Source organism: Condylostylus longicornis, unplaced genomic scaffold, assembly GCF_029603195.1.
Source record: "Condylostylus longicornis isolate FDR11 unplaced genomic scaffold, ASM2960319v2 ptg000064l, whole genome shotgun sequence".
Taxonomy (NCBI): Eukaryota; Metazoa; Arthropoda; class Insecta; order Diptera; family Dolichopodidae; genus Condylostylus; species Condylostylus longicornis.
The window spans coordinates 1110460-1123032 of record NW_026578032.1 but is presented as its reverse complement, the minus strand read 5'-3'; the positions used below and the strand labels follow the sequence as shown (position 1 = coordinate 1123032).

The following is a 12573-nucleotide window of genomic DNA, read 5'->3' as shown; positions in this document are numbered from 1 at the left end:
AGTATTTTATCGGTAGATGTTTTGTTGAACAAATCTTGTGGAAGAATAAAATCGTGACAAAAATACATAGTATAAAATATTAATTTACCACGTTTATATGGCAGCTTTAAGTGAAAACTCGAAACCTATTTTATTATGTCCGGACTCAAGTCATTACTTGAATTGAAATGTTAATAATAACTTAAAATGGAACAGTTAAACGTCATTTTCGAACTTTCAAGAAGACATAGTAAAACTGATGTAGCTTATGTTTCGAGATGATTTCAAATCAAGTACTCAAGCTACATTATAAACGTTACAAATGACTATTGTTCACTTATTGTTAAAATTTAATGTCAATCGATCAATTGTTGTCAAATAGATAAAATGTCAAAAAACTAAAATGACAATTTAATTATTTATTAAATTTAAATTTTATAATAATAATTTTGAAAAATTTTGTAAAAAAAGTTTTTAATAATTTTATTTAGAAAACATTCTGTACTATTTTAAATTTTTTAATTTAATATAAAATATTAATGTTTATATCAAAATTCTATATATTTATTATAAAATTATATATACATATACTAGAAATATATATTAATATTTTATACTAAAAATATCTTTTTTCTTGTGTTTTAAATTTTATTTAATAAAGAATTCTAATTGTTTTTTTTTTTTGTTGTTTTTTTTTTTCTGAAAGAGATATGAAATATCATTAATAATTATAATTTATTTTTACAATTTATTTAATTTTTTTTTTGTTTTGTTTTTTTTTACAATTAAATTTCTAAAATATTCACACTTACTTATGTAAAATTACCAGGAACAATAACAAGTAGCTCTTCTTGATTTTACAATCAAGAGATTTTTAATTTTTGTTTTTTTTTTCTCTTTTTCAATATTTGAAGTGTAGAAAAGTGGAGAAACAAAAAAAAAAATACAAAAATAAGAGAAAAAAACGAACAAAACAAAAAAAAAAAAAGCAAGTTAATTTTTTAACATTGGACGGTGGTGTAATTTTTGGTCTTTAAAAGTTATCTACGCAAAAAGCATAATAGTCCTCTTCCTTTCTGTGAACGTGGTGCCATTAGCATTGGTACTTGATTTTTATGAGTCACTTTAATCTGAAATAAAAGAAAAAAAATGAAGAGATGAGAGAATAAAAAAAAATAAGAGAGAAATTCTTTCTAAAAATTAAAATAATAATAAAAAAGAAAAACAGAAGAAAAACAAAATATAGAAAAAAGGTTGAATTAATAGAATAAATTCAGCTGAAAGGAAAAGAGAGAGAGAGAGAGAGAGAGAAAAGAAGACAATAAAAAATACAGAATCAAGAAAGAATAAAGGAATTTTAAATAAAGGATAATCAAGGTTATAGAAAAATATTCTTCTCCTTTTTTTTATTTAATTTAGATAAAATTTTTATATATGATTTTTTTTTTGGCCCTTTAAAATATTGCATGTTATTCGAAATTGATGCTTAAACTTTTGATTTAACGAAAGAAACAAATTTTTTTTTTAGAATACGAAAAAATTAACTTCCCCCTTGACACATAATTATACAAATTGCAATGCAATCTTGAAAGATTCTAATTCCAGTATGAATTCAATAATAATTATAAATAATTGACATATAAGAATATTGTGAAAATTTTAAAATTTCTTCATATACTATATAAGAACTCTAAAAATATTACCACTAGATTGCTCAAGGAAGTCATTTTGACTGCTTTTTAATTAGCAAAAAAAAAAAATGATATATGCAATGATTATGAATTTTATAATATTTTATGACTTTTTATACAATATAAAAATGCGTTCATTAATAATTGTAGTTACCACTCCTCCTCCCCCTCCCCCAATTCCAATCTTCATTTCCGGTATATATATTGTGTTATACCTATATTGCCCAAAAACAGTCATCTTGACTGCTAGTGAAATTTTAAAATAATCAAATAACTTATTATTGAACTGAGTAAATTTTTATATATGACCCGTTTTCAGCTCCGTATTGAAATAACAATTATTTCGATGACCGGTTATATAATGGCATGCAAGTATATGATAAATTGTCGATTCGAATGTGCTTTAACTAGATAATTTGCAGTGGCTCAATAATATACATTTTTAGAAATACAGTGATATTTGTTCTAAATAAATTGTTTATTTTATTAAATTTAGCGCCCTAAATATTTACTAATAACTTGTTATTTAACTGTAAATAATATAAAAAATATTAAAAATGAATTTTAAATAAATTTCTAAATTAAATAAATTTATACATTCTGTTATTCTTTCACAATGCAGTCATGTTGATTGCTTTTGGGCAATATAGGTATATATAAAATTCCGGTTTTTCTAGTGTTAAGTACAATTAACATTTTGATAGATACAGCTAAGAAATCAGCGAAATTCGGAGGTAAGAAAAAAAAAACATATAGAATCGGAAAAATTTAAAATAGAATTTGGGGTAATTGCAAGATGAATCTATTCCTCGGATTCAATCGTATCCCGTATTCGTATCCCGTATTCGTATCCCTGGAGATCAATAATAATGAGGAGATATACATAATATTTAAGTTAAAGATAAAACACGTAATTATACTTATAATTCAACGGCACAATTATAAGTAAAGGTGGACTGTATAACACAAAAAATGTGAACTGTATATAACATAAAATATAACAAGTACACGAACCTTATATATTCCTAACATATTATTTCATATTATTATAACTTGTAAACTGTATTAAATTCCCGGAGAAAAAAAATAATAATTAACATTTACAATTTTAAAAAATTACAATTAAAATATTAAAATGGTAGAGTTGAGTTGGTTTTTTTTTCTCTTCTTCTTCTATTTTTTTCACCGTACATTTAAAAGTTATGTTAAAGGTTTAATGCCGATAGCATAATGAGATTATTATAATGTTATATTTGTACATTTTTTTTATCCTCATTTACTTAGTTACATTTGCTTACTTATAACAGTTATAATTAATGCATATGAATAAAATTATATACATATAATATTACCTAGTACTTAGATAATTATAAATTTTGGAAGATAATTTTAATATTTAATTTTCTTATCTATTATATTACATAATTATAACTTGAATAAAAATTTTTATTATTATATAAAAATTCTGTTATACAAGATTTTATATGCATAAATGCGAATATGTATTTTAAAAAATAAAGTAAAAAAATATTGTTAAGAGTGTGAGAAGTTTTTAAACAGACCACCATTTCAAAACAACGAAAGATTTTAATTTTAAAGGGAGTTCGCTACTTTAAAAGATAATATTAATTTGAATTATTAAATGAAGTTTCAAATAATATTTAAATGAGATATTTAATTTTAATACAGCATTTAATTAAATGTACAATTTAAATAATTATAATTTATTTATAATTTCATTAACTCTTTTATATTTAAAAGTCGAATCCCTGAATATTTTCGACGGGAATTCACTAGTATATGTAGGGGACAAAAACCAGCTATAGAAAATATTTATATTAAAAAATTTTTTAATAGTTTTTTTATACCCTGCACTTCGTGAAGGGTATATTAACTTTGGTGTGGAGTTTCTAACTACTTGAAGGAGTCATCTGCGGTATGGACATATATATATATATTCTTGCTCAGCGTAAAATTCTGCGTCGATTTAGACATGTCCGTCCGTCCGTCCGTCCCTCCGATCGCACGATAACTCAAAAACGAATAATGCAATCGACACTAAACTTTCACAAGTTTTTTCTGTTGTGCCAAGGACGAACCCTATTGTTATTGAACTAAGTCGGACAACGGATTCGGGTAGCTGCCATACAACTCAAAGAGTTTATTTTAAATATTTCAAAACCTAATAAAGCTATAAATATATAATTTTGTATAAATGTGTCCAATTATATCCTACACATGCTCTAAAAATTATAATGGAATAGCTGCACCGGTTCGGGTGGCTGCCATATAACTCCAACAGCAAATTTTTTATATTCGGCAAAATAATAAAGTCAGATTCATGAAACTTGGCAGTCATATGTCCAATTATAGGTCAGACATGTCCGTGAAGTTTCTATAGAATGATTTCACAGGTTCGAGTAATTGCTATATACAATAACGAAAGGTGCAGGGTATAATGCAATCGGTTTATACCGACTGAAACGTTTTTACTTGTTTTTAATTTTATCTTTCTCATTTATTATACAAATGAAGGCAAATAAAAAAAAGGTAAGCCAAAAGGTAATAAACAGATTATTTATAACATTTTAATTCTTAAATGTCTTAAAATAAAATTAATTTTAAAAAGATTTAACAAATGAAAAAAAAAACTGTTTATATAAAATTAAAAGGGCGATAGAATTATCAAAATTAATTTTTTAATTGCTTATATATTGTTATATACGAAATAAGGTTTTACTCTTATATTTTCTATTTGCAATTATAGAATGGAAGGGATAAAATTATAGCATTAGTTAAGAATTAAAAATAATGAATTTCAAATAAAATTAGAAAAAATTTACTTCGAATTAGTATTAATCTGTCTGTCAATCTGTTCACAAAACTTTTAGATCGTACAAGTTAAAAAACTAAAATCTCAAGCGGGAAGCGAGTACAAATTAGTATATACATTATTTTGTAGAAGAAAATATTCTGGTATCGTTCCTGCTCCTCAATTTATAGCTATTCAAAATATTAAAATGTTCGTACAATTGTAATTTCAAGGTCCGTCCTAAATATATAAGAAAACATGTATATGGTAATTAAAAAATTACCATATCCAGATCATTTACAAGCTCTAACTTAAATTATTTAAGGGAAAATGTGCTATTCTGAAAACCATGAATTTGTTCTATTACATTTTTGTTATTCAATTTATTTATATACCCATACATACAATTGTCTACTACATAAATTTTAAATTTTGTTTTCTTTTTGTAAATAAAATATCAAGTGAAAGGGAATTTTTTAGTTAAAAATATAATTTAAAAAAGAAAATTCTTGGAATTAAAGAAAATCACTTCCTTTTGCCACACAATAATTTTTTGCAAAATAGAAAAATAAAATGAAATTGTTAAATATAGAAGACAATTTAATTGGAAAACAAAAATCCATTTTATATCCTGGTGAAAATAAATTAAAATTAGATAATTATATAATATTAATCTATTATATAGATTTTCGGATAAGATTAACAGAGTCCGAGAATATCATTATTTATCTAGAAAAGTGAGTCCTTTTTTCTTAATTTTTTTTACTCGATAATAATTGTTTTTTGATAAATTTCCTATATAAATTTTGAAATTAATTATTCTATACGTTTTATAGCTTATTTTTCGATTTTTCCAATTTAGCATTAATCGAATTGAATTTAATTAGTGTCGAATAAAATTTAGAGAAAGAATTTGAAGCCAAAAATTGAAGCAAGAACGAATTTTGAAGCGAAACACTTTAAGTATTGATGTTGTTATACAAACTCGTATTACAAATATAGAAATTATTTAACTCATATATTTTTGTATTTATATATGAACCGATACCCTATGTGGTTATTCTTAATTATTATAATAATCATATTAATAAATCTATGTCATGATTTCTTTAATTAAAATCTTGTATATATGAAAACGAAATTTATAAATTTTAAATGTTATTAAGTGTTCATATACTACACCCTATTCGAAATTCAGACTTTCTTCTGTAATTAATTTTAAAATGAAAAATTTGGAAATTAACTCAAGAAATCTTTACTTTTTTTTTTGGTTTAATTCTCGCTTACTCTATACATATATAAATATAAAGTTTAATTCAAATTGTTGCTTCTTTTATTTCAGTAATTTTTAAAAACATACCAAAAACCTTACAAATTATAGCCTAGCCTTGAAATTCAAGTTATTATGTTATACAAAAATTAACAAATTATTATTTTAAGTGAATAAGATCAGATTAAAGAAAGAAGAAAATAATTTTTATATGATATTATTTCTATATACATATTTCTTCATAATGTATAATAAGATCCTTTTTTTGAAGGACATTATTTTAAATAGTATTGCCACAACTATTCGAATATTATTTTTCGTATAATTAAATAATTGCTAATTAACATTTATATAGTGTTTTAATATTTGTATGAAACGGAATTACAAAAAATTTTCGCTATATCTGAGCGAATTCTCAATTATATTGAATTCGCTCAGATATAGCGATATATTTATATTATACTTTTGTAAAATTAAAAAAATTTCCTAAAATTTGTAAATTAAAAAATTGTATTCAAAATATTTAATATATTGACACAAATATTGGCAATACTGGCAAATAATTTTATTTTTTTTTTTGTGTTCTTTAATTATAGCGAATATTTTAATTTGAGAAAAAACCAAACTTGTAATATTCTTGTATATAATAAAATACAAATGAAAATGCGGTATAAAAGAAAAATTTTTTCACCATAGTAAATTTTTTTTTTTTTTTTGCTTTCCTCTTTTTTTTTAAATTCAAAGAAGAATTCCGTAGAAAATTTTTATAATTATAGTACATTCATACATACTAAATACTTAACGTATAACAGTTTATGAATATTGATATACACAAAAAAATATAAAACTATACATTGAATTCTATTTAATTCTAATTAAGATCAAGAGTAGAACCATTAAGATTATATTTTGAGGTTAATTTTAATTGTTCTCGATTTGTCCTTTTTATTTTAACTTTATATATATTTTTTTTTTTTGAAATTTCCTTTTTAACATTATTTGTCGAATATTTTATTTTCCAAAAAAAAAAAAAACAAATGTATATGTATACCAGTATAGCTGTATGTTCCCCAGCGAATTGGGTCTTTAAGTCTTTAAAACAATTGACATTTTAATTTCATATTTATAGAGAGTATATATGTGTGCATGTGTATATATGAATATTATTTAAAATTAGAGAGTTACAATGAGAAATTTTCATATAATTTTAGTATCTCATGATGTATAACAGATATATGTATAACAAGGAACTGAAAATATTATTTGAATTAAGTGAAAGTTGAGTGTAAGTGTAAAAAGATGTGTTAAAATTAAAATAAAAAATTTATTTTATAATATATACGGTATGTATGTATGTATGTAGAAATTTTGTTGTTAAACGACAAAGTGTTGTTATAAGACAAGAAATGTTATTATAAGAGCAAAATATTTATTGTATAACACTTATATATAGAGCTCTTAAACACTATATCTACTTTTACATATATATATACATATTTGAGTATTATATATACTCGTATAAAAGGTTTACATAAAATGTTATATTTAACAGATGGCTGCACATAATATATAGATATAGTTTTCGTGTTTGAAAATGAAGTATACTTAAAAGACAACACGTTTATATTATATAAATTTCAAGTGAATATTTTTATTTACATACATACATTTAGTATATATATATGTGTATAATAAACACATATTTAAAATTGAGTGCCTCGTTCAAAAGTTTAAGAGGACTTGGTTTTTTTTTTCTCATTTTATTTTTCTTTTTCTTATGATTTTCTATTTTGTACTTCAACAATTGTCGGTCTTTCATTTCAAGGGTTATCTTGTTGTTTTTTCTTTTCTTATTTTTGCTTTTTCTGATGCTTTAATAAATTTAAACAAAAATTTATGTATGTGTGTATAGATAAATTTTATAAGTTATTCGTATCAGCTATAAGGCTTTTAATGAATTTGGAAATTTTTTTTTTTTTTTGGGTTTCGAATTTTTGAAATTTTAAAATAATTTTTTGTCAATATTTTTTGTCGTGATTATTATATTTTGAATTGGAAGTACGAGTGTGCTGGTTATTGTATACAGTACAAGATTTTTTGGTCGAAATTTAAAACTTAGACAATTAAATGAGATACCGTAAGGATTTATATTTAAAGAAAATAAATAATAAATATTGGGAATGCTCTAAATTTTTATCATTTACATAGAATTCAAAATAAAAGTGTGATTGAAGCCGATTGAATCATTAAACATAAGAATTTTAAAATGGTTTCTCTTGTATTCGTAAAACAAGTCTTATTATTTCGAGTTTTTGTATATTTGGGCATCATCAGTTTAAAAATGACAATTTAGTATTGCATGAATTCAAGTTAAAATTTCCAATTAATTTAAAATTTTCACATATTTAAAAAAAAAACAATTCATAGTACTAATAAGAAATTATATTAGTAAAGATTCAGCAGAAAGCACTATTGGTAATTATTGAAATTAATGCTATTATTCAATTCTATGCTAATTTGGCGACAATGTGCCTCAATTCGATTGAAATTTTGTTAAGAATATTTTGTATAGTCTTCCTTTTTCTTCATAATATTTTAAGATATGCATACAGAATTGATTTTCCTTAAAATAAATTTTCAATATAATTCTATTCAGAAAAATGTGGAAGTTTTTCTCTTCTTAAAATTCCAAAAAAAAATTTATGATAATTTTCAGAAATATTAATAATTTCTTTGAAAAATGTCTATACATATTTGATAATTTTGGAGAAAAATTTTTTTCTTTAAGTAATACGCAAGTATTTGCAAGGACACTTATGCATAAAACAGAACCCTATACTTTTATGAATTTTAAAGAATAATGAAAATTTCAATCTCATTATTCGGAATTATTTTAAAATAAAAAATTATTATACCATAAAAAATTTTCAAAAAGAGTAAGAAAGCGTTTGTTTCTTACGAAATTCATTAAAAACTATACCATATACATACAATAAATGTATTATATTTTGTCATTTATAATTTAAAAAATAATTTCAAATAAATTAAAATTTTAAATTCTTCTGAAAACGCAGAAAATTATTTACAAACAAACGTTCTTGCACTGATTGACAAACTGCAGAAATTTATCGTCTCTTTTGTAGTACAGTCAAAAATTTTTTTCGCTGAGATTTTAAGCTAAGCTAATTTTGAAAATGCAGTTGTAGTACTAAATTGACGTTGTCATTATGAGAATTCACAAACGCATCAGGGTTCGAAAAATGAATTTTCGGAAAAAAATTTCTTAAAAATTATAAATTTGAATATTTTGAGATCTTGTTTGATAATTAACCTATATTGTAGTGAGAGAGTTGAATAAATACGTTGTTGCTTCAAATTTCTAAAATGTCTTTATTTGCAGTTGTAGTTTTGAAAAAAAAAATCTGCTACAGTAATTCTACATTTTTAAAAGAATTGCTTTGTACAGTTTAAGTAGTTTTCATTAAACATACACGCTGCAATCTAATACTAAAGTTAGAACTGCATTTTCAGAAGAACCTTTTTTTTTTTTGTAAAATTTAATCGTAAATTTTTTTTTATCGTATTTTGATATTATAAATGGCAATTGCATACATTCATGTAATTATTTTATTAAATTAAATTACAATTTTTTTTTTTGCTTCAAACTTGGAATTTAAGTGAAAAGAATAATATGGAAACTGAAAAGGAAGCAAAACACAAAAAAAAAAAAATGTTAAAGAAATTTATGTGTAATGCACCTTAAACCATTATGACTGTGACATCTTTTGTGAGGCGTGAATGAAGATGATTTTTCTTTTCTCTATCCTGTTTTGACATATTTTCTATTTTTTTTTTTATTTCTTGCCGTTTTAATTTTTTTAAAGAACATGTTATAAGAAACGGTATATTATATACCGTATATAATATGTACTTGAACTCACTCTCACTCTTTCTTTTTATCTCAATTTCTTTGTTAAGTCTCCTTTTTTCCTCTTACAATTTGTTATATGTTGCTTATAAATATTCTTCAATAGAATATTATATAATATAATATGTTATACATACATATAAAATATATGTTATACTGTTCATATTTAATCAAAATTCAGGAAATGTTTCGAAAGGAAAAACGTTTTCCAAGGATTTGTCACGCAAAATATGAATCACTTTACTTACTCGTATGTAGTATGTATATTTATAATATAAGTGCATGTATGTACAGTATAATTTTATAAATAAGTACAAAATACGCTTATATTTATGTATGTATGTATGTAATTCATGTATATGTAGCTCATATATTTGTATACTTATAAAATTATGGTACTTTGGTACTTTATACATTGTTTTCTCTTCGTTTTTTTGTTTTTTGTGTTCTCTAAAAGGATTTTTTTTTGTTTTTTTTAAAAAGCTCATAAGAAAGTCCTTAACTGAAAATCTTCCTGTTATCCTTCTAGATATATTCTAAATGAAGAAGTGCCAAGAGAACTTATTTTGTAAAATAAATAAATTTATGTTTTGTGGGTGTGTATGTGTATGATTTTGTATTTTCTTTTTTTTTTTTTTTGTATAAAATGAAAAAGTTCGTGAAATATTTTTCTTTTTTTTTTTATAACTTTAAAATGAGAAAATATTGCTACTATCCATTTTCTATTGGTGTCTTTTTGTTTACTGTTTATTACTGTTAGATGTAGAAAATATAGAAGAGGGACTCTTTTTGAAATAGATAGAGAGATAGAGAGAGAGAGAGAGAGAGATGCAAGGGACATTTTCATTTTGTTATTTTCTTTTATTACTGTCATGTCAGTTTTCTGATTTTTTTCTGATTTTTTTTTTTTTTGTTTTTTATTGTTACTTCTTTTGGTTAGATATTTATTTTTATAATTCTTTTGAATTGGTTTTAATAGAAATTTACTCTAAAAATTCTTTTATTTTATATAAAAGAATATTTAATGGATACAGAGTGTACCAATTTATTATTTTAAAATGGTCTCAATCTTGTTAAATTATGAATATTCTAAGGGTCACTTTACGAGAATTTATTAAATTTCAATTCAGTTATGTTAGTGAAAAATAATAAATTTTTTGTCACCAAAAATTATTGTTTAATTTTTTGACAACTGGTAATTATTTTAGCATATACTTTTGGCATTATCAAAAAATTACTCGGTTATTCTTTAATCAAGTTATTTCAAAACTAGTCTCGAGGCTTATTATTTATTAAAACATCATTTTTGTCTCGTTAAGAGAACTTATATATTATAATAATTATATTTGGAGTAATTGTAAATGACAAATATTGTAGCTGTCAAAAATATGATTAATTTTCATTAATTTCGTTTCAAATTAAATATATCTGTCAAAACTTCCACACAATTTTTTTGATTATGTAATTTTTTTTAGGTTTGAAACTTTGAATTCTTTAAAATTTCTATATCATTAATTTTAACGAACGTATAAATACATTATACATAAATATTATTCAAAGTAGAAGCTTTTTAGCTTACCTAAGTTTTTGTGTATTTTATTACTTATACAAATTAAAATTATTCATAATTATTTTTATTTTCTCTTAAAATATTTCCTTAAATCGAATTTAGCAAATTTTGACTTCAATGTTAGAAACAGATTTACAAAGTATAAAAAATCATAAATTCAAAATGAATGGAACATTTTCAAAAAAAATTTTAATATTATTTAAACTTTCATATTATATGAATAGAACAGATACACTCTGTATATAAAAGAAAAAATCAAAAATTGTCATATAAAAAAACTGTACTCACAATTTACAATCTTTAAAATGGAAAAGAACCACAAATAACAAAAAAAAAACAATAGAGAAATTAAAGAGACAAACAATTGAAAGCATCGTTGTTTACTTATATATTGGGGACTTTACTTTGCTAGTATATAAAAAAAAATTAAACTAAGTATACACTATAAAAATTTTATGATTTAAAGATTTTTTTTTTATTTAAAAATAAGCGTGAAAAAAAAAAATTGAAACTTAAAATATTGTGATTTCATTTTAATGGTTAAACTAAACAAATTTGTTATATTTTTTATTGTAAATAAAATTAAAGGATTTAACCACATAAAAAGGAAGAGCAAAATATTTTGCACACTGTGTATTTTTACTGATAAATTTTATTTGCAAAATTAATTAAAATTTAATTAGAAAATTTTTAGGTTTTATGGTGTTAAGAATGAAAAGTTGTGTTCGTTTATTTTAAAGAAAAAAATTTGTTATTACACAAATACCTAAAGTTAAGTTTTGTATAATAGTTCTTTAATTTTTTATTAAAAATTTGAATTTTCGATATACGAGTATAAGTTTCATTTTCATTTATCGTGTATGTTCTGTCGAAATTTGTTCACATATACACCCTAAACAGGCCTCTTTTAAAAATGTCACATAATGATTATGTGACATCTGTCATCATTTTAAAACCTCTACCCTGCAAATTAGATTTTAAAACCGTTACCCTGTAAATTATATTCGCAGCCCTTTTATAAATGTCAAATATATCAAAATTGAACCTATAATTGTTTTTATGCAACCATTTATGCAGTTTTAAAAAAATAATTGCGAAAATGAGTGAAGTTGAAGAGGATAGAAAATTTAAGTGAATATAGCGAGTTTGATGCAAATGAAACTGTGTAAGTGTTAATTCTTTCTTTATAGAAATATAAAAAAGTTAATTTACGTGATGTTTTTTGGACCGCACAACGAGCACCTCTGTTTCAAAGACAAATTTCATTAAAGGAAGAGAAGTCAAAAATCTTTGTGGATGAAAATCTTAGATGAAATAAAGAAA

General features: G+C 22.7%; 1 protein-coding gene across 1 annotated transcript in view; it reads right to left on the bottom strand.

The window, feature by feature from the left end:
• Window positions 1-933: 933 nt before the first annotated feature.
• Window positions 934-12573, bottom strand: part of LOC129612220 (diacylglycerol kinase 1) — a 204505-nt gene continuing 192865 nt past the window's right edge. Inside the window, exon 20 of the mRNA XM_055525747.1 lies at window positions 934-1109. Within this exon, the coding sequence (XP_055381722.1) occupies window positions 1020-1109 (90 nt within the window). The 3' untranslated portion in view covers window positions 934-1019. The remainder of the gene's footprint in view (window positions 1110-12573) is intronic.